Genomic DNA, 24,576 nt, shown 5'->3' with positions numbered 1-24,576 from the left:
TATGCTATATCAATACAAATACTCCTGAATGGTAAGTCATAATTTAGTGGCTCAGGGACATAACACGTGGGTGTCAGATGTAGATGTGAGAACATGTTCGTAGTTTTTGACTAACCAGCACTGAACCCAATATTTCAACTCGGCTGATTAGCATTCTGAACCAGGCACTGTTGCCCTGAGCCCTGCATAGACACACAAAGTATCTTAAGAACACTACAGGGCGTGTGGTTAGCTATCGTGAAAGTCTACTGCATTGTATTTATTTGTGGTCTTAATGCGCTTAGTTTGTGCCTGTGGTTGTCCACCTCAGAGTAACATCAGTGATATTCTTGGGCTATTTCTGATGTCTTAATGGAACCATATCACAAAAATGAACCTCCAGGGGGCTTGCTAGATGTGCAGCTTTGTCTGCAACCATTTGTATTGGGTCTTCTCTGCAGTCCATTGACCACACTGCATGAATGTTTAATTTGTTAATGTGTTTTTCATCAATGTCTATACATCTCTGGCAGGCTTACCATGTAAAAGTTTGATGACATGACTGTTGGGTTGCCCCTGAGTGACTTCTATTATATTGATAATTGTATTTACAGACCATCATGCTTGGTCACTTTGGAAAGTTACATGTACAGACAATGACTAACTTAACAAAATGTATATTTAAAATGAAAACAGCAAAGGAAAGATTCAAAAAGCGAAATATTATTTAGGCACATGAGGTGAAACCACATTTTGTGACCACATTTCCACACACATTTAATTCAGTGGGCAGTATTTTTGGTTTTACTCCATTGATCTTTTTGCCATTTATAAATGATCAAATGCAGCATTGTGTGATGGAATTTAGTGTCGGTATGTGTGTGTGCGCGAGAATATGTAGTCTTGCGGATAGCCCACTGCGCTACGAACCCGGCAATCCGAGCTCGATTCCTGCTCACGGCAAACACCAGTAACAATTATCTGAATTGGCCTTCACTCGGTCGACTTAGCCTCAAATGAGTATCTGAACACAGTGAGGGAAGAAAGTATTTGATCCCCTGCTGATTTTGTACGTTTGCCCACTGACAAAGAAATTATCAGCCTATAATTTTAATGGTAGGTTTTTTGAACAGTGAGAGACAGAATAACAACAAAAAAATCCAGAAAAACGCATGTCAAAAATGTTATAAATTGATTAGCATTTTAATGAGGCAAATAAGTATTTGACCCCTCTGCAAAACATGACTTAGGACTTGGTGGCAAAACCCTTGTTGGCAATCACAGAGATCAGACGTTTCTTGTAGTTGGCCACCAGGTTTGCACGCATCTCAGGAGGGATTTTGTCCCACTCCTCTTTGCAGATCTTCTCCAAGTCATTAAGGTTTTGAGGCTGACATTTGGTAACTCGAACCTTCAGCTCCTTCCACATATTTTCTATGGGATTAAGGTCTGGAGACGGGCTAGGCCACTCCAGGTTTGATTTGCATTTTAATGAGGGAAATAAGTATTTGACCCCCTCTCAATCAGAAAAATTTCTGGCTCACAGGTGTCTTTTATACAGGTAACGAGCTGAGATTAGGAGCACACTCTTAAAGGGAGTGCTCCTAATCTCAGCTTGTTACCTGTATAAAAGACACCTGTTAACAGAAGCAATAAATCAATCATATTCCAAACTCTCCACCATGGCCAAGAATAAAGAGCTCTCCAAGGATGTCAGGGACAAGATTGTAGACCTACACAAGGCTGGAATGGGCTACAAGACCATTGCCAAGCAGCTTGGTGAGAAGGTGACCACAGTTGGTGCGATTATTCGCAAATGGAAGAAACACAAAAGAACTGTCAATCTCCCTAGGCCTGGGGCTCCATGCAAGATCTCACCTCGTGGAGTTGCAATGATCATGAGAACGATGAGGAATCAGCCGAGAACTACACGGGAGGATCTTGTCAATGATCTCAAGGCAGCTGGGGCCATAGTCACCAAGAAAACAATTGGTAACACACTACACCGTGAAGGACTGAAATCCTGCAGCGCCCGCAAGGTCCCCCTGCTCAATAAAGAACATATACATGCCCGTCTGAAGTTTGCCAATGAACATCTGAATGATTCAGAAGACAACTGGGTGAAAGTGTTGTGGTCATATGAGACCAAAATGGAGCTCTTTGGCATCAACTCAACTCGCCGTAATTGGAGGAGGAATGCTGCCTATGACCCCACCGTCATACATAGAGGTGGAAACATTATGCTTTGGGGGTGTTTTTCTGCTAAGTGGACAGGACAACTTCACCTCATCAAAGGGACGATGGACGGGGCCATGTACCGTCAAATCTTTGGTGAGAACCCCCTTCCCTCAGCCAGGGCATTGAAAATGGGTCGTGGATGGGTATTCCAGCATGAGAATGACCCAAAACACACGGCCAAGGCAACAAAGGAGTGGCTCAAGAAGAAGCACATTAAGGTCCTGGAGTGGTCTAGCCAGTCTCCAGACCTTAATCCCATAGAAAATATGTGGAGGGAGCTGAAGGTTCGAGTTGCCAAACGTCAGCCTCAACACCTTAATGACTAGGGGAAGATCTGCAAAGAGGAGTGGGACAAAATCCCTCCTGAGATGCGTGCAAGCCTGGTGGCCAACTACAAGAAACGTCTGACCTCTGTGATTGCCAACAAGGGTTTTGCCACCAAGTACTAAGTCATGTTTTGCAGAGGGGTGAAATACTTATTTCCCTAATTTAAATGGAAATCAATTTATAACTTTTTGACATGCGTTTTTCTGGATATTGTTGTTGTTATTCTGTCTCTCACTGTTCAAATAAACCTACCATTAAAATTAATGACTGATCATTTCTTTGTCAGTGGGCAAACGTACAAAATCAGCAGGGGATCAAATACTTTTTTCCCTCACTGTATATGTAAACATCGCCACTGGGGAAACAAAGGCGGCCGGGCATGGAGCTGACCACCCACCCCCTTGTGTGGCGTGCTGACCTTCATAGGTGCTCTCTAACAGCACTTGCCCCAACATCCTTTTAAGGGTATACGGAGGATCATTGTCTTTGATCTTGATCAATTACTTTTGTTTCCTGGCCATGTATTACAATCAGAAAGGGTTTTATTCGCGATGAAAGTTCGCACAGACAAGGAATTTACTTTGGCAGGAAGGTGCATACATTCAACAAATAGTAATGTTAAATCTAAAATAAGTGGTATACAAGTCTAACTATACTAAAGGTACAAAGCCTAACTAACACTAAGGGGCTAAAGTATATAAACTTGATATCCGAAACTTGATATTCGAACCTATTCCTATGCCTCCCCTAGATCAGCTCAGCCATAAAGGAGTATACCGTGAGGTGTGCCAACATGCATCGCAAGGTGTGCTGGGTGAGGTGCTGCCAACACCTCCATCCACCTCGTGTGATATGCAAGCCACAAGAGGAGCCCGCTCGTGGCACCATCCTCTAAAGTCATAGAGGACTAATTGAGAGATTATTTGTCAATAGTCTTTTGTGTTACGAAATATGTCTGCCTTTTGTTATGTGCGAGGCTCATTATTGTGAGCTTGTGTGACTTGACAGAGATAACTGACTACGTGCAAGCTGTGAGCCTGTGGTTGCCACTTGTGCCTTCAGGCCAGTGTTTTTGTTGTCCATTTGCCGAAGCCCTCCGATAAATTATGCCGATTGCTTTAAATCCGCGGTGTCTGAGCCCAAATTAAATGTCAGGCAGAGGCGTGCACTAAGAGCGGCGCCAAGGCAGCGAGAAGGATGTTTTCATCCAGCTGAATTATTAAACATCCATCAATCTCGATAGCGCATCTGATGAGTATCCCTAAAGCATCCGGCAGGGTTGGAAAAAAATGTTTGAGCTGCATACAATTTTTAACGGATAAATTTTGTAATAAAACTCCACTGGAGCATTCTCAAATGCCATACACACGATTGTTGTCTGCAGTTATTTAGCATATTCACAGTGCACGTGTTGCACGTGCACTGCCTTTGCTGCTACAATCGCTGGTTGATCCTAAATGCAATTAGCACGTGAACATGAAGGCGTTCTGGGCTCTTCGGACTGGCCTCAATCCATTTGCGCTTAGGAGTGGCTCGCAGACTTTGCAAAAGGTGATGCTTTGGGTGCAAAATGAATGCACATTCTAAACTTAACATATAACAGCATCCCCCCCTCTCCCCCCCTATGTTATTTAATGGGTAGCAACAGCTACCACTGTCTTGTATATCATCACATATCCCTCTCCCGTGAACAGATAATAACCACTGCGATTTACAACACACGACGATACCTGCAACGTGGGCATGTCTGTGCAGTACATTCGATAGCATCTAAGCAATTCCTTTATGCATTATCTCACTCTTCTTTAAAATGGTAACTGCTATATCAGAAAATGAGCGTTAGATATGCATGCACATGTTTATACATTCTGAGCTTGAGACGGATTGTTGGTTCATAAGATCGTTGCTTCTATCAGTTACTGAGTTAGCAGTGTTAAGGTGCTGGGTTTAAGCTGTCTTTCACCTGAGGTGAAAAGAACGGTATCATGCGTTTAGGGTTTACAGTGAATTTAGTTATTCCAAGTTGTGAAGCTCTCGGAGCTTAATCGCAAATATATTTGTCGTGGTGATATTAAATCTAACACACGTCCCAAAATCAAAATGTAGCATTTCCCAACGCTCAAACAAGCATTTAAGGGTTCAGCAGTTCCACTGCTGGATTATTTTTTCCACTGGTTGTGTTGCGATCGAAACGTCGTGATATACTATTTTAATTTTGTTTTCTTTTTCTACCTACGTAACTTTACCGAAAGAACCAAAGAGTAATCATTTGAGGAATTGTTCATCAGCAATGGCTGCCCTGAGCTTATGGTGGGAATTTCCACAGTTCCACGTTGGGGCTAGTTTATCTACTGAATGAGCACAAGGTAACTTCCCACAAGGCAATTTTCATTTTATCGCCCTGGATGGATTTAGAGTTAAGTTTTCTGCCAACAGTGGCACATGGCCCAATACCACGAGCTCTGCTTAAATACAGCATTCCTGGCCTTCTCTCTCTGCCACAGATCTTGACAATCCTTACCTCTGCATTGGTTCCTATTTAGAAATTAATCTGAATACTAAATTGCTTCTCAATATGGGTTTTGTTAATTGTGTGCACACACAATGTGACGGCTGGAGAAAAAAAACGCTGTTGATCCCATACGTAAACGAGTCCATGATCCAATATCCAAAGCTGAATGTACCAGACCCAATAATTAGCTGCTCTGGCAAAGATGTATGAGCTTATGCTAATGACCTTTTGTATTGTAATTTGAAGATTTACAGCAGATTATAATTAATCAGCAGATGGTCATATATTCCTGAAGTAAAACTTGAAACGTCGCTGCTAAAATGTGTCATATGCCAAAAAGTTATAACATACATCGTGCACTTTCCTTATGATTATATTGACTTCTATTTCACCTGCCCTTAACATCTTGCACAAACCAATTTCCACACAATTTGGCTCCAAGGACAAATCATTGGTAAACGGAACGGTTTCCAATACCGAATAGACCATTGCAGCTTCATTGACTAACTCACTGATGTGGGAAATTAGATGTGTTCATTTCTATTGTTTGTGAACGTTATTTATTTAAGAAGCCAAATGTTCTCCCTGGTCATTAGTCATTTTTCATTAGGTGCTGTGAGTCAGAAGTAAATTCCACATTTCCGTGGCAGAACCCACATTTGGCTTAAAACATCCGCAGTAAAAAAAACGAACTTTAGCTCAATGCGTTTTTTGTGGTTTAACACCACATGTTGCTCAACATGATGTCTGGCATTTCAGGTCATGTGTTGTGAGTTTGTTTTAGAACTTAAGGGCGCTCCGTATCTCCTCATAGCACGCTAGTTGAAACTATGGTGCAAGTATCAAAAATCCCCCACGCCCCCCCACCTCTGTCCACCCAGCAGTGTAAACGGTTAGACCCATGGGCAGAGTTTGCGGGCGGGGGTAGGGGGAATACGGGGCCAATGCCCCCCTCCCAAACTGGAAAACTTTATACATTTATCTTAGAGTAGTTTAGGATAAAGTTGATTACTTATATGCACCCGCGATTCCTAATATGAGGGGAAAAAGCGAACCCCTGCCCCCAAAATATACAAATCAAACTCTGCCTATGGTTAGACTACAAGTTAGTCAATCTGTGGGTTGCATGCGGTGGGGTAAAGTTTAGGTGCTCCCTCCTCTTCCAAGAGGTCAGTATGAACATGGAGGAGGAGGCTAGCAGTGCACGAGCAAGCCGTTAAACGGCTGCACCTCCACCTTCTAGCTTAGCGTGTACATTGTTTTCCTTTTTTCAGATATTAAAGTTGTACTGTTCTGAGCCAGTGAAGGAAATTCCACAATACCCCATTCCTCCTAAGAGCGCTATAGTCTCTGCATAGGACAGACACTGTTCACGTCTCACATAGGCACGCTAATTTCAGTCACACCAGACTAATGGGGGATTAAGTGAACCTATGGCCAGAAGTTGAATTCAGAACTTTTTAAAATTTGAAATGAAGAGCTTTGAGAAAACATAATCTGCCTGAATGCACGTTAAATATTTAAATGTGCAATAAATATACCACGATATATATTTTTTAAATGCACGGATCAAACCACTCATTTGTATGTGCTATCTCATGGTCATTTTAAGGTAAGCCAACCTATGAGACTTGAAGTTGCTCTGTGATTATTCCGAGTGGTTCCACAACAGGATGTTGTCTGTGATATTCTAAAATAAGGCACATATACTTTTCTCAAGGGTGTGATGTGAAAGACCACACTATTACTATATTCCATGAGAAACTGTATTTATTAAAATAATAACAAAACAATTATTTTCAGCCATTTGTCTATGTGCTGTTGAATGAAGGCATTCCATTCCGTGGCAGTTGTGGGGCTTGTTTGGTTGTTAGACCATAGACCATACTTCACCATGCTGGTGAGTCCAAGTTAGTCAAGGGGAGCGGGGGGTGATGTCAAGATTGGTTCATATCTCACCCGCCATTGATGTGAGCTATGACCGATAATTAACATGTTTATTTTTTTCCACAAAAATATACACTTCGGTGAAGAGGCCATCGTGAACAATGTCACATAAATGGTGCCACACCTTGCTGTAACCGCCTACCTTTTTGCGAGATGCTGCAATTGTAGCACGGCGAACACCTGACCTACAACGTTTGGGGTCATTTTCGCAAGAGTTAACTAACTCAACTAAACATTTTTTTTCACTGGCTCAGGCCCACTGAGCTATATAGCTCTTTTGCAGATGTGTCCGGGCCACAACTAATAGCTCAATTAAGTATGCATGTTCAACTTCTTTCATACCGTACGTAGCCAACTGTGCTAGTCGGAGGTGCGGGGGAAGGGCAACAAACTTAATAAAAAGGCAGTTTTAAATAAATGAGTTTTCAATCTAGATTTAAAAGGGCATAGCTCCAGTTGCTTTCCTAATATTGGAAGGAAGAGCGTTCCAGACGGCCGCAGAAGCACATCTGGATGTAGTGACCGAAGTGGCTCATAATTTTCAAAATTTATAGCAGCCGAATATTCTGAACGCACGTCGATTTTAAATGTGGAGGAAAAAGACGAGCGTGATAAGAGTCGAGCTAACACCTGCACCATGGCCACTCTACCCCCAAATCTATTTAAGAGTGTTATTAATTCAAAGTTGACTTGACATGCTGCATTTTTTTCGCAACTTTATTCTTCACCTATTTTAATTCCACCGATTTTCCAAAACGTGACGACTAATTTAACGTGCATGCAGCAAACGCAAAGATCAATATATGGACATAGAAATGTTTACTTCATTGCAGATTGTGAATTTTGTGTTTTTATACTCATTAGTCAACCGGGCAAGACGTAACAATTTACATCATATCCGTAATTAAACGAACTCATTATGCAGTCCAAACCCGGTGACTCATACATAGACTAGCAATTCAAAGTCCATTAGTAACACACGTTCAGCCATACAGCAGCAGTATTGATGAGAAACAGAATATGGTGGTATAGCGTGACACTTGCTACCCTTCATATCCTGACCTCACTGGAGGTTTTGCGAAGGTCCATGGATTTGATGGCTCTCGCAGCCTTTACTGTATGTTGCTCGGATGTTCAATTACTTCACGGGAAAATCGCTGTATCGGCAAAAAAAATGCATGTGAGAACAAACATAATAAAGAAACGTTGAAAAGGAGTCTGGCATTGTTATTTACTCGCTTGTTTATTTATTTAATAAACTGTCTCCAGGCATTCGTCCAAAGTACCTCTCGAGATGAAATTTTGTTGTGGTGAGTGTTCTATTGTGATTCATGCTGTATGTTTTTTTCCTTCCATCTGGCATGTTCATATGCACACCAATAATGTATACAATGTGTGAATTATGCTATAGAGTATGTATTCATGTTATTTATATATATGTACATCTAGCTTCTTTTTCAGGAGGGTCCTGCATCGCTGCTCTGTGTAATCCCGATTGAGAGATTTTTATGTAGTTATTTCTCGAAATTGGGATGTGTTTGGCCATGACCAATTACATTCATTGTTCGTTTATTTAGATATTTAAGGAACCAAAGGGAGGAAACATACAAACATAATACAGAATCGGGAATCGAAACCAGGTCTTTCTTGATATGAGGCACAAGTGTTACCACAGCGCCACGCTGCCACCAAAATACAGTAATTGTGTGTATTGTACTGATGTATTTTCATGCTGTAGCAAGTATTTAGAACATATCGTATGCATTCTGAGGGTGGTTTTAGAGCAATGTGCACGAGTTCTCATAAGCATGCCTGCATGTGTGATGCATAGATATCTAAATGTGTTTATCAATCTTTGCATTTGCTCCTCCCAAAAAATCAGCCTAAATAAAACAATTTAAGAGATCCGATTGTCTTTTTAGTTTTTGATTGATCAGAAAATATACATCACAGGAAATTACATCACTTACTGTAAGTAACTTCTCTGCTTTTCCCTACAAAAGTGGTGTCACGAGACATCACTTTTGTCAGCACTGAGACATGTTTAATAATGAAATCATGTAAATGATCCAAAAAGTGCATTTAAAATAAAGGTATACATTTGTCCTTCAACATCCCAAATCTGAAATGTTGAAATCTAAAACACACCCATATTAGATGATGTATACATAATATTAATATTGTGGTCTGTGTGGGTATGCACATTGGTATCCGTGTGCCTTGGATGTGAAAGTGCTATGAGAATGCCGGGCGACATGGTACATGCTTGTGATCCAGTGACTTGGATGTGGAAACCTGAAGGCAAGTGCAGCAAACTAGGTTATGAGATATTTGGACCAATAACACTCCATATACACACACACATTCCTTCTCATAGATGCCGTTACATTTCTACTTTTGTCCAACAATCATAATCATCATAATCAATAAATTTGATGAGGGATATTTCCTTTTAGCGATGGTCTTAAGTTGTGGATTCTCACATTACGTCTAATCCACATTTTTTACCTAATCTCTCAGCGCTGCTACAGTTGTGTCCAGGGTTTAATTTCTCACTCATTCTTTTCCAGAACACCACGATGCTGACTTGAAGTAGGAATGATCACCATAAGCTACTATCCATTACAGCACAAAGTATGCCTATCGATAACAATCATATATTATTGTACCCTATAATCTAATAAACGTATGAACAAGTTTAGCAGCATCATGAGGGCAAAATAAGGTGAGATGGATGTGACGTACCGACATAATCAGGCGTTCTTGTTTGCAATCAGGCACCGTGTGTATCTCTCTATATAACTTTGTGTGGCTCTCACTTTATTTTTGTGCTGTGGCCACGTTTTCCGATCGACATGGGGGCCGTTAGCATGCCAATGATCAAATGCCCCTTTCCCCTCAGACGCAATGGCACGTCGCCCTCCGCGGTAGAATTTAGTTTTCGCGAAAGTGTCGCATCCTTCCTCAAGCCCCATGTTTATCTCTGTCAAGCCACGAGATCGTGCCTATTCCTTTGCGCTGCACCCAAAGAAACGCACATTCTGTTGTTTCCTCCAGCTGAGTTCATGTTACGTGGGGAAACGCTCTTAAAAAAAACCTAAATAAGATAAATGTATGTGCAAGTGCCTTCTAAACAAAGTATTACACTAATGTAAATGGACAAGGCTCTCGCCATAGGCTGTCAGTTTGGTTATTTGACATCAAGTACATTTCTGGTGCGTGAATTTGGCCCCAAACTGCATAGCTGGTGGGTACTTTGTAAATGTGTAGCATTTTAAAAGTTGAATATGAATCATTTTTTTTTTACCTACCAAGCTGTATTGTACAATACTAACAAATACAACCTACATGCCCCATTTAAAATAGTCTGGCTGCCTTCATTGTTGTTAGCTGAGAGCTGGATGCATATGTTTAATAGCAGACCAGGAAAATATACGTACGTGTTTTTTAAGACTTGTGTGATTGAAACAAATATATAACCATATAATCATGTGGACAATTTGTGAGGCTTATCCATTATACCTCACCAAAACTATTACATATTTTCCCGCCTTATTTAAGGTCATCAGGGCCCGAGTATTGCTATAGTATTTGAGCAATGTTCTTTCTAACATTGTTCAGAAATATCTATATAAAAGGACAGACATGATGTAGTTAAGAGTTTGGCCCAAGCACATAGCTACTTCGTCATTGTGTGTGGGAGTGACAGCTCTTGTCCACAAATGGGTACAAGATGGAAAGATGGGTAATATATTACAACCAATTGCTACAGAAAGATATTTAGAATTCTAGCACTTGCTTGTCAGTATATTATAGTCAGTTCAATGTTGACTCAGCAGTTCTATACACGTTAGATCCCATTTAATATATGCGTGCATGTGTGCGTGTCCATAGTGGCGTAGTGCTTCATACAGTGAGGAAAAAAATATTTGATCCCCTGCTGAATTTGTACGTTTGCCCACTGACAAAGAAATGATCAGTATATAATTTTAATGGTAGGTTTATTTGAACAGTGAGAGACAGAATAACAACAAAAAAACAGAAAAACGCATGTCAAAAATGTTATAAATTGATTTGCATTTTAATGAGGGAAATAAGTATTTGACCCCTCTGCAAAACATGACTTAGTACTTGGTGGCAAAACCCTTGTTGGCAATCACAGAGGTCAGACGTTTCTTGTAGTTGGCCACCAGGTTTGCACACATCTCAGGAGGGATTTTGTCCCACGCCTCTTTGCAGATCTTCTCCAAGTCATTAAGGTTTCGAGGCTGACGTTTGGCAACTCGAACCTTCAGCTCCCTCCGCAGATTTTCTATGGGATTAAGGTCTGGAGACTGGCTAGGCAACTCCAGGACCTTAATGTGCTTCTTCTTGAGCCACTCCTTTGTTACCTTTAATGTGTGTTTTGGGTCATCATGCTTGTATACCCATCCACGACCCATTTTCAATGCCCTGACTGAGGGAAGGAGGTTCTCACCCAAGATTTGACGGTACATGGCCCCGTCCATCGTTCCTTTGATGCGGTGAAGTTGTCCTGTCCCCTTAGCAGAAAAACACCCCCAAAGCATAATGTTTCCACCTCCATGTTTAACGGTGGGGATGTTGTTCTTGGGGTCATAGGCAGCATTCCTCCTTCTCCAAACAGCGAGTTGAGTTGATGCCAAAGAGCTCCATTTTGGTCTCATCTGACCACAACACTTTCACCCAGTTGTCCTCTGAATCATTCAGATGTTTATTGGCAAACTTCAGACGGTCATGTATATGTGCTTTCTTGATCAGGGGGACCTTGTGGGCGCTGCAGGATTTCAGTCCTTCACGGCGTAGTGTGTTACCAATTGTTTTCTTGGTGACTATGGTCCCAGCTGCCTTGATATCATTGACAAGATCCTCCCGTGTAGTTCTGGGCTGATTCCTCACCGTTCTCATGATCATTGCAACTCCACGAGGTGAGATCTTGCATGGAGCCCCAGGCCGAGGGAGATTGACAGTTCTTTTGTGTTTTTTCCATTGGCGAATAATCGCACCAACTGTTGTCACCTTCTCACCAAGCTGCTTGGCAATGGTCTTGTAGCCCATTCCAGCCTTGTGTAGGTCTACAATCTCGTCCCTGACATCCTTGGAGAGCTCTTTGGTCTAGGCCATGGTTGAGAGTTTGGAATCTGATTGATTGCTTCTGTGGACAGGTGCCTTTTATACAGGTAACAAGCTGAGATTAGGAGCACTCGCTTTAAGAGTGTGCTCCTAATCTCAGCTCGTTACCTGTATAAAAGACACCTGGGAGCCAGAAATCTTTCTGGTTGAGAGGGGGTCAAATACGTATTTCCCTAATTAAAATGCAAATCAATTTATAAAATTTTTGACATGCGTTTTTATGGATTTTTGTGTTGTTATTCTGTTTCTCACTGTTCAAATAAACCTACCATTAAAATTATAGACTGATCATTTCTTTGTCAGTGGGCAAACGTACAAAATCAGCAGGGGATCAAATACTTTTTTCCCTCACTGTAGGTGCTTGCTAGCAGCACTTGCCCCAGCAGCCTGTTAAAGGTTATATGGCGAATATGTGTATGTGTAGTGCTTACTACAGTGCACACAATCCTGGGAAGTTGGTTTCTATATATTTTTTTCTGGCCATACATGGCAGATCTTATCTGAACGTGTCCTGGGCCACCACTAGGTCAACTCAGCCTTAATGAGTGCCTGGCATGGTGTGTGAACATCAGCACTGGGAAGACAAAGATGGCTGTATGTCATATCACCCACACTGCCTGAATGTGTTCACTAACAGCACTCGTCTCTGTGACCTCCAAAACTAGATATAGGCTGTTTGTGTTTTATGTGTGTATATTGTACGTGTAGTCATTGTTATACATATACGTGTGTGCATTATACATGCAGAAAGGGCGAAACCGCAATATTATTGCTTTACTAAATCTAGTGGTGTCACCTCCATATGCGATAACCTAACACCCCTGAACTCATGTGTCATGTGGTGATGTTGCACAAACAAGGTGACTTATGCTGATTGACCCATCCATAAAGGGAGGAGGGGTGACCAGAATCAGTGTCGGGTGTGAAGTTTAAGGGAAACATGAGTTTGTCTTTTACAGGATATGCCCAAACAACGACACCTAGTTAGCCATACGTTTTGAAGCATGCACAGTCCAAGTGTGAAATACAGCTTGACATTCTCTGAAAAATCCCAAGCCGATGACCCATACGCAAGCATGGCAGAGATTGGATAGGCTCACCTGTATCATGACAGTGTGGAATTCCGACAAATGGCTGCATCCCCTCTAGAAGGATAAGCACTGCCTCAGTGCCCATTTAATGGTGCAACGGTGGTGAGATGCTAACTCGCCTGGTATACATAAGGTCGTGGGTTCCATCCCAACCCTGTCGCTTGCTGTATATTTGGAGTTTGCGTGTCTCTCTCCCCAGGGTCATATGGATTTTTCTCTTTTTTTTAGTTTTTTTCCTCAATTTAGAAGCATGCGTTGAGAGTATTTGTCTGCTGTAAATTTCCACATGATGAGCCACTTTGTTGAGTTATCATTTGTCGTCAGGTTGCTTCTGAAAAAAGAGCTAAATAGCTCAGTGGGCCTCACCTGGTTAAAAAAAAATAGGAATAGGTAGGTAAATAAGGAGACACCTTTAAATCTGGCTTTGACATACTCTATTGTATACATGGTGATAACATTCCGCTGAAAGTGCATGATTGTGAAGATTGCCTAAATATAATTTATCACGAACCAATGTCAAATTTCACAATATTTATTGTATTGTCTTTTGTACATTCTTGTGCTTCCTTTCTAATTAATGATTCATTCAAAGTCCTTCAATTACAATTAATTCAACGCATCCGCCGTGATATCAGCGCCATGTCGCAACTATGGTGTGTTGATTTCCCGCACCTCCAATATTCTACACCCTCGATTAGCATGGTTGGCTACGTATGGTGCGAAAGACGTTCAACATATGTACGTGCAGCGACCCTAATAGCTGTAATATTTATAATAAAAAAGTGTAGCCTATCCATTATTTATGCTGCATCTATTACAACGACAAAAACAACTGTTTTGGTCAGTCGTTATTATGAATACAAATTAAGCACGTGCAACATTCCGCAACAATTTCCCCCAAGGGCCTCCACACGTACGCTCGTACATTTTAATTAACGACGACCTGAACAGATATGATGTGGATGGGGAAATCAAATCTGTCACAAGTGTTCGCCTGCGTTTAATAATGATAGTAATTCTTCACGTTTAAATTTTTAAAATATATATTATATTTAGATGTCACCAGCAGAACAACGTACCCAGTGCCCAAGAGGAAACAGACATCGAAAGAAGTAGTCATGGTAATCTATAGTATGGGCATAACATTGACTCTGCTCTGACATGGGAATCACATTAGCTATAAAATTCACCTAGCAACCACATGCCATATTTTAACGAAGTGTTTCTTTTTTTATTTAAAGCTTTCGTGACTGCAGGGATTCATATTATTGGTTCTTTCGGTAAAGTCGCATAGAAGGAAAACAATAAAATAATAAAAATATTTTAAAAAATCTTGCTGTGGTTTTCACACCTGATGATGATTGTTTGTGTTGCAGTCGAAACGTCGTGAGAATTTTATTATTTTAGATTTTTATTATTTTATTGTTTCCCTTCGACATGACTTTACCGAAAGAACCAAGAATATGAAGGGTTTCTTGTCCACCGATTATTGATTGAGCAAACAAATGATGTAAAACAATATACTCGCGATGGAATCTTAATTAGCGGGTTAATAGTTGCAAGGTTTCCTACAACAATTGTTATTCAAACTTCTAACTTCGATCAAATCACTCAGGATCTCCACTCTTGGCATAACAAAAAAATATGTTGGCCACAAAATCCACGAAGAGAAAAAGCCAAAACAATGGACCACATCACATTCATGCCCTCTATTGATGCTGCACAACAAAAGGTCATGGGCCAGGGTCCAAAATACGGCTTGAGCACAAGTCAAGGTCCTACTCAATGGCTGCTAAATGTTGCCGGATAATATATATTTTTTATTACCATTGTAAAGAAGTAGTGTTAATAAATCACTGGTGAGCGTAAGCAATAACATGTTAACGACACGGTGATATTGCTATAACTGGACAACGACATCACTGCAACGTGACTTAGTGCCACATATTGCATTTCAAAATTGCGTATAATAGTCCCCAAACGGCTCCGGCTCATTCATTTGAAGACACTGCGTTGTTTTTGTTCATAACTTCTACCCATGATGCATTGGCATCAACGGGAAAGAGCATGCAATGCTGAGTTGTGTGGAGTGGTGGCGGGTTGAACGACCCATTTTTACTTAGGCGAACTAACACAAAAACCTTTGTTATGGTTAATATTGGTAATGAAAATCACGAGACATGGGGAGGCTTCATCCATTCGTGGATAGCTCATGATAATGATATGTTTAATAAAAATGTAGCTGCTACTAAGAAAAAACATGTTTCAGATACAATTGCAAAAATAGATGTTTATGATCATACCCATAATTTCACAAACGATACATTTTTGGGGGGGTTATTTAGGTTTTGGCCGATCACACAATAGCATATTCTTTATTGCAAATTACATCACACCGCCTTTAATGGCTACTCAAATTTTACTGGCATGCTAATAGAACTGCACATTTGATTACGAGAAAATTGTCTCATTGGGGATCATGCATTCCACTCGTTTACCCATATATATTTACCATATGCTATGCAGTGGCACTGCTTGTAAAAGCACCACTGTGCTTTATACATCTACTGTTTCTCTGTGAATGCTTTTTATTCGTTTGCTTTCATTAGCCTTACATTTTAAAGATTCCATTTAATGTAGGTCACAGGTTTCCCCAACCAATTAAGCAAAGCTTTTTTTTAATCACCCACAGTGCATTTCGCAAGTAATGTCTAGATGTGTTTAGTATTGCACACTCTTTGAAAATTCCATACCATTGTTTTGACAAGCTACACACCAAACACCTACATATAACATCAGGGACACTATCTACATAACCTCTGCCCTATCTACTACTGATAAATAATTGCTCTGATACCGTGAACAACATTCATCCATCTTATTGTCCTTGTTAAAGCTGGGAAAAAGTAATGTTGGCAATTTTTCAAGTTGAAAAATATTTTGGCCTGAGGTGGTGTGGGCAAATCCTCTTCTTCATGGATTACTAACAAGCTGTGTCCTTGCTTTCACCGTCCGAAAAGGCATTATCAAGATAAAAATAATACTTTAGGAGGAAAAACCTCTGTCGTGGTGCACACAGCTCAGCCCAAAGTGGCCACGCAGTTCAGGTATGTTGACATGGTGAGGGGGGGACTCACAGGACAGATATCACAGATTTACTTCAGATTACGCACCACAATCTTGGTATTTGGTGGATTTAAAATTAAAATGTTGCTGGTCCAAGTTGCCTTTTCCTTGCAAAGATGGATCTGCTACTTGAGCGGTGCTCTCAGAATACAGGCCCAGTTAATATGAAACGGCGTAGAGTTTATTTTTGCAGTCGTGCTGCTGTAAAGCTCTCTGATGGGTTTTTTTTTCCGTTGTACCCGCCACGCTGCTCGCTGGGCTCGCCATCCCACGTTTATCTCATCTCTCGATTGCACAGGATTGTCATTGGCTGCTGCTGCTGCTGACAATGCTGCTCAATTATGTGAGCTGCTCAATTCAGCTCCTGCAGAAGTTCCCACCACATGAAGAAAAACGTCGGACATAATGGCGAACACTGGGTGCTTCCCGAACACACGTCAGAGCTTGAAACCGTCTAAAACATTGATTTATTATTTTTGTCATCCTTGCTTGAGTTCCCTTCTGATTATCACTGTTCTAATATCAATACATATTTTATTTAACCTGCTATTTATTTGTGACAGCGTGGATTACTACATCAATTTCCACTGGGTACAATGTTTTTTTCATTGTCTACAAAAGCCTGGCATAATGGTATTCCATGATCGTTTGTGTTTTCTCAATTCTGATTGAGAATATGTATGGCGTGAATGGTATTCGAAAACGAGCTACCATTTTGGTTGGCTACCCTCTATATTCACCAATAATCGGGTGTTTAGGATCTTTGTGAATATTGTATATGCATTATGATAAAGAGCTAATGGGTCTGTAATTCGTCAAATCAATTTTGTTAACATTTTTAAATATAACTACTGATGCATCATTCTGCTTTCAAGATTTATTTTTAAATATTTAGGAGATAGGTTTTGTTATTGTTGATCCAACGGATGTTCTCTCATTGATGTTATTCACCAGTTATTCCACCTTCTCCACAAACCTTAATATTTTTTTAACGTTTTAATACATTCTTTATATAACACACGTATTAACACTTAATGAAAGTAAGATATGTGCTGTTTACCATAATCGCATTCACTCACGCTGTGTATCCATTCAATAGTATGAATGCAGCCTTATTAAAATGCACTTTCATGAAAATGCGTTTAGTTCAAGGGTTGACAAACTTTACAACACCAAATCTGCTCATTGAAACAGCAGGTACCTTCAAATGGCTACAATATGTTGTGAACAACCAGTGGTGTAGAAAGAGCCTCCATTTATGCTATGTTTGAAACATCTCATGAGATGCAAGCTGGCGATCAGCTTTATGTAATCTAATAAGTAAAACGACAAGTACGCGAGTGCTATATACACAGACACTATAACCATTGGTTGTTACATACGACACCAACATACTTGCAGCAGAAGAGTCAAGAGTGTCTCCGTGATAAAACTATCGTTGGTTGGTTCTCACCTCCATAGGAATTCCTAAGCTGGGGGTGGATATTCCACCTTTTAATAGTGATACGCAATCTGTCTATAGTATAACCATTGTTGGTTTCAAAGTGATACTCACTTTATTAATCCCTAAAGAGATGATGTGCTACTTTAAATTTGCAAACTCCCGAGTAAGGTGATCTACCAAAGTGCCATTCAATACAAATATGTAGTAGGCTTAGCGGGATGGTGCCATGGTGTAATGATAATACTTTCAATGCAGAGGTCACTGGTTCTATTCAACCTTCTGGTGTGGCAGTTGAACGAATGGTGCAAGTTTCTTAGAATCCATCCCAATTCTGTTCACCCACCTTGCATAAATGGATAAACCGCAATTAGTCAATCGGGAGGTCACACCTTGGTGGGGTAAATTTTGGGCACTCCCACCTCTCCCAAGATGTCTGGTCAATGTGGTAAAGTAGCCCAAATTCTCTATTGTAGGGCTCTTAATAAGCAATGGCATTAGCAAGAAATTGCAGGGATGTACATTAACGCTGCACTTTACTAAGTAAACTTATTTTGAAGCCTCGCCCAAGTGCTTATTCTGCTGTGTTTCGTATTGGGGCCTTTGAAGGGATGGAGCAGTATGCAAGTGATCATGGCACTGCACCTGGAATCCGGGAACCAGGCACAGCTCACATCAGTGGCGAGTGAGTAACCAACCCACGTTGAGCAACGTGGTCAACCTTGGCCAAACAACCCCCATGACAGGCGCAGTGTTGGGAGGCATTCATCCAGCCGTGGAATAACAAAGGGCTGCCAAAGATTCATAGGCTAACACAACGTGACTTTTTAGCATATCATTTGTATCCACTCATAATGATTATCCAAATGTTCTAAGATATTCCCCCGTGATGCCTTTCCCTCCATAGTTTATATCAGCGGGCAGGCACTGAGCGCAGTAATCTCCAGGTCCCCTTCTCTTTCTCATAGTCCTCTGATGTCAATTTAAGAATGAAGCCTCACATGCAAGAGTAATTCAACTGTCGTATCACGGTACACGTGTCACATGCTCTCTACCCACCTTTAAAATTGGGCCGAATGCGCGGGTCATAAAATTGCAGCATCCGGTTGATGATGGTGCTTGTGGTGTTAACAACGGAGACCTCTTCCTTAGAATCGTTCCTGAAAAGTGAAAAGCACAGCATTTCATTGCACAAACCTACTCAAGGCTTTATTGTAATATTTTTTGGTTGCAAATCTCATAACTTTTTTGGTTTCGCAAATTCTTGCTATCCTCACGCACATTCAAAGCTTTTATGTTGATAACTTTGCAACGCAAAACAATTGTTAAATGCAAAATGCATGTGATTAAATGAGCAAACAACCGTTTTCTTACTTACCAAATAAAGATTCTGATTCTGAATGATCAACTGCATGCTATAAAGTTAGTTAAGAGGCTGCTGAGATACATTTTTTATTTCGATACAGTGATTGAATAACTCGTAATTACATTGTCCTTTGTACACTTTATTTACTAATCCAAATGGTTTTATTGGTCTTTCACCATGGCTCACCAAGCCTTCCTCTTGCAGGGAATGTTAGAAGTTGTTTAACAATATTCATCTACTGGTTGCGGTCTGGCCAGCTGGGTGTTCAGTTAATCTTTGCTGGGAACACCCTAGCTGCTACCGTAGGCACACACCAGGTGCTTTCCATCTTGCACCTGGTGAGTCGGTACTGCCAGCAGCTGCCAACGCCACACCCCGGGTGGCGGTTAACTAACCCAGCAAACTCAGTATGTGATTTGGGTTTGTAGAACCCTTGGTGGAGGAAATACTATCAGGAGGTCTCCTCAGACCATACACTGCATCCAGCATCATCTCCAGCCATCTAGAAATAGTCTTGCCACTGGATGCAGATGCATTTGGACGAGAGAGTGACGTTGAAGTTGCGCAACTCTGCCTCACTTAAATCCAATTCAAAGCGCAAGTCATGACACCATCATCGGGTCGAACTGGCCCTGATAAAAGTCGACTGAATTCCCCTGGCCAAATCTGAATAGAATATGACATCTTATTTTTCTATCTACGTGGCTTTACCGAAAGGCCCAAATAAAAATAATGATTGCAGTCACGAAAGCTTTAAGTCAAGGTTGAAAATGCATATTATGTATAGACTGTGACGTATGTGTACTAGTCTTAATTGAAAAATCCACACTGCTAATATATGGCAGATTAACTTACCATGCAAAAGTTATATTGGGTAATTTTACATGATTACCCATTTGTAGTCTTCGTGAAGCAACATGTAGCCCATGTAAATGTTCTGCAGATAATTCCACGTTCCAAGGATAGATTTAGACATTAACCCGAGTGCCTATCTCTGCCATTATTTATAACCCAAATAATTGTCAAGATACGATGGTCTGAACATGACCCTACAATAATAAAAGTGACCACAGGTGCCCCTTGTGCTGAGTGGAAGCTACATTTGAACCTTATGGCGGTACCCTGGGGTACCATCGTACCCCGGCTCTCGCATAATGTCCGTGATGCAGTCATTTTTATTCTATTGATGGTCGGCGATGCGGCAATCGACTCATCTCGACGAGCTGTACACGATGCACTATGGTATATGCGAGCATTCAGGGTTTCAGCACAATCGTCCTCGCTGCGTTTCAACATCGCTGAGTAGCACTGATTTCGGATTGATTGGCACCCCAGTTGTGGAGTTAAGTACACCCGTGGAAAAAAAAAAGCATCCCAGAAATAAAATATTTAATTGTCTCGGCCATTTTGTATTATTTTGTACTCCAGGATACCGCCATAAGGATAATTTGGCCAAAACAAGTCGCACCTCTGAGACATTCCATGGCTTCCTTATGTTTTCGGCTTGCTTATTTAAATTGATGAGGCACAAGCCACAGAAAATCCAATTTGAATGTGCGCAAGCCACAAAGACAATTTCAAGGCCACAGTGCACGCACCTGGGGTCAAGGCACATTATAGATTTGTGTTTTCCTATCAGTATTGAAGCGAAGCAATGTGCAGGGAAACCCTGTGTGCCCTTAGCATGTCCACATTTGCATTGCCATGTTTGAGGTTAAGCTGATGAAAGAAATTTAGCCTGAAGATGTGGCCCCAAGATTGCTTCATTGCTATAGAGCAGTGGAGCAAATGCAGTACGATAAAGAGCATGTGGCCATGGCAGTTTGAATGTTCAAAGCAAAAATCACTGAACAGCGTCCAATGTGCATAGGAACGGCTTTTTGCCAAATGAAATATCGAATAGTAACCTGTTCGTGATTGTAAAGAGTCTGATGGTGGTGTAACCATAATTACGTGCCAATTACGAATCTGCTACCCTTCATGTAAATCCACACCTGGTCTTCAACCACTTTTTTTTAAGAATTAAAGCTTTCGTGACTGCATAAATTACTCATTGTAGAAATACAATAAAATTATATTAAAATAAATCACGACGTTTCGACCGCAACACAAGCGATCTTCATCAGGTGTAAAAAACAAATAGCGATGGAGCACATAAGGTGACATTAAAGCAAAACACAAAGAGTGTTAAACTGCACGGAGGCAAATACAACGAGAAGATGAGAGACGAGAATTCAACAAACCTAAGAAAAAATTACGTGATGCAAAACCAGTAGGCCAACAACACAGTTAGACACTTGCCTGGCGGACAACGAATTTCAGAAGACTGCTAAATTTCGTGTTCATCCTCTGGGTTGAACACAGCAGCATAGACAGTGAACAAATACGAGGTACAAGGTAGCAGAAATACATATACAGGGACAAGAAGAGGAAAGACGGACAGAGAATTAAGAAAAAGGGCCGGAGGGATGAACAGACAGAGGCTTAAATAAGCAGCAGAGGTGGGGAGAGGGGCCGAAGAAAGCAAGGGGCGCAAGCCTCTGTCTGTTCATCCCTCCGGCCCTTTTTCCTGCTTCTGTCCGTCTTTCCTCCTCTTGCCTCTTGGTGTCCCTGTATATGTATTTCTGCTACCTTGTACCTCGTATTTGTTCATTCTGTCTATGCTGGTGTGTTCAACCCAGAGGATGAACACGAAATTTAGCAGTCTTCTGAAATTCGTGGTCCGCCAGGCAAGTGTCTAACTGTGTTGTTGGCCGACTGGTTTTGCATCACGTATTTTTTTCTTAGGTTTGTTGAATTCTCGTCTCTCATCTTCTTGTTGTATTTACCTCCGTGAAGTTTAACACTCTCTGTGTTGCGTTGATGTCACCCTATGTGCTCCCTCGCTATTTGTTTTTTACACCTGATGAAGATCGCTTGTTGCGGTCGAAACGTCGTGATTTATTTTAATATAATTTTATTGTATTTCTACATACGTCACTTTACCGAAAAAAACAATGAGCACATTTTTTTTTTATGGAACAAAACGCAACTCGGCGACTGCAACGACATCAGTGTGAGGCATGCGAGGGTCTTGATAGATGCACGTGTTTTATATTCCGGCGAGGCTTTAGGTAACAATGTATTCACTTAAAAGGGTTCTGGATACACCCATGGGACCAGATGTTGTTGGGTATGTCTCTGTCAGTGATAATAGGTTTTACCCTTTTTTCTGGCAACAAAACAGGTGTTCAGATGTTAAAACACCACACTGAAGCCTTTTACAAGGAATCATGTCTGCATTAACCACAATACTTGTGGTCAGAATGCAAACAAAAACATACTCTGATAATATATGCATTGTATTTGAAACTGACTGCTCCACACCAGAGACAGTTTTCTTTCAAGCCTAGTCTCTAACTGTGTTAGACCATTTCACGTGTCCTGCAGTCGCTCAACAAAAAGCAGGGTGACTTGCGCACAGGTTGACACATGGATACGTGCTGCATATGTAGAATAGAAATGGTGTGGACAGGGATAGTGGTGGGGGCAGGTTTAAAGATGTAATTTGCTCGTTCAATCTGAGGGCCTATAGGAATATGAGCTTCCAAGTAAATTCAGCCATTCAAATTATTGTTTCAATTTCGGGACCCAAATGCTTCCAAATTCCTGCTATCTTTTTTTTCACCATTTAAATGAATTGCGATGAGCAGAACATGTTAAACAAAAGTCAAAAGTATGAGAGAATTGTGAATAATGATACGTTCAACCAAAATTAGATCTCATTATACGTTTTAGCGAGCACCTATCACACCAGAAATTGGGCAGAGAGGTGATGGGGGCCAAATTGAAAACACGTTTGGCTTTCTCTGCTTCCCCATGGGAAATAGAAATGGCACAACTACTCGTGATTTCAGGCTGAGTTAACTTAGTGACTTTCCAGGTGGGTTATACAAACCAACATCTAGCACTTTATGTAGCCAAGAATTTAACTTACTGTGCTTTTATAACGAGTAGCCGTGTGACCAAAGCATTGCTACACACACACTGTGGGGTGATGTGATTGCAGGATACAACTAAAATGAATGGCCAAAAAAATTGAATGTAATTCATTACAGCGATCAGGTCTGTGGCAATATATTGCATGTCATTGTGTGTTGTATGACACACTGCCTCTAACTATTTAAAAAAAGGCTGTGGCAAATGACACGTACAATAGACTACACTTTGCCCATTCTAAAGCATCAATTCCCTGTATGCACTTAACAGCACCTTGCACACAGCTCACATAAAGCATGCCATATAAAATGGCTTCCACACCAGAGGCGCATTTACGTGGCGGTGAAAAGTGCATCAACAAAGACTCACCGAGCCAGTGTGGCCTTCGTCGCTGAGCTGTAAAGTGCAGGAAATGATAAGACAGATTAGAAATAACAGCAGCATTTAACATGCAAAACAGACAACCGCGGGTTTTCTTACAAATTCTGCGGTGAATGACATTTTACAGAATAGTAAGCAGCAGTATTGGTTGCCTTGTTTTAAATTCAATGTGCAGCACTAAGCTCAGTCTCCCAGTGATATCTGCAATGGTATTACAAACAGTACACTTATACATTTGTTTCCCATAAATATAATTCCTCCTGCATCTCTCATTTCATTAACAAATGAATGACGTTTGACAGATGCATCTGCTCAATGACTTCTGTAATAGATGAGAATAGCCTAATTAAAATAGCAAATGACTACTGAGTGTTTTTAAATGGAATATTGTGCATGTCATTGACCCTCTGTGGTAATTTTCCAGAGAATGAATGCCACATTTCCATGGCAGATCCATTGTGTGCTGTACCCAGGCCATTCTTGCACCATTCCTGTGCTGATATGTATAATCAGACTGGTAATGAGGCCCACTGAGCTATGTACAGTGAGGGGAAAAAAGTATTTGATCCCCTGCAGATTTTGTACGTTTGCCCACTGACAAAGAAATGATCAGTCTATAATTTTAATGGTAGGTTTATTTGAACAGTGAAAGACAGAACAACAATAAACATCCAGAAAAACTCATGTCAAAAATGTTATTGATTTGCATTTTAATGAGGGAAATAAGTATTTGACCCCTCTGCAAAACATGACTTAGTACTTGGTGGCAAAACCCTTGTTGGCAATCACAGAGGTCAGACGTTTCTTGTAGTTGGCCACCAGATTGCACACATCTCAGGAGGGATTTTGTCCCACTTCTCTTTGCAGATCTTCTCCAAGTTATTAAGGTTTCGAGGCTGACGTTTGGCAACTCGAACTGTCAGCTCCCTCCACAGATTTTCTATGGGATTAAGGTCTGGAGACTGGCTAGGCCACTCCAGGACCTTAATGTGCTTCTTCTTGAGCCGCTCCTTTGTTGCCTTGGCCGTGTGTTTTGGGT

The 24,576-nt window shown here is 41.0% G+C and overlaps 1 protein-coding gene across 1 annotated transcript in view; it reads right to left on the bottom strand.

Moving 5' to 3' along the window:
* The window catches only part of GLRB (glycine receptor beta), a 216,756-nt gene that overhangs the window by 146,739 nt on the left and 45,441 nt on the right, over nt 1–24,576 (bottom strand). Inside the window, exons 3-4 of the mRNA XM_032955146.2 lie at nt 23,526–23,552; nt 18,872–18,972 (exon numbers count right to left, since the gene is read on the bottom strand). Coding sequence (XP_032811037.2) covers nt 18,872–18,972; nt 23,526–23,552 — 128 coding nt within the window. The remainder of the gene's footprint in view (nt 1–18,871; nt 18,973–23,525; nt 23,553–24,576) is intronic.

This window comes from Petromyzon marinus, chromosome 16 (genome assembly GCF_048934315.1).
Source record: "Petromyzon marinus isolate PM22_M1 ecotype Great Lakes invasive population chromosome 16, UKy_Petmar_22M1.pri1.0, whole genome shotgun sequence".
Lineage (NCBI taxonomy): Eukaryota > Metazoa > Chordata > Hyperoartia > Petromyzontiformes > Petromyzontidae > Petromyzon > Petromyzon marinus.
This window is presented reverse-complemented; position numbering and strand designations above follow the sequence as displayed.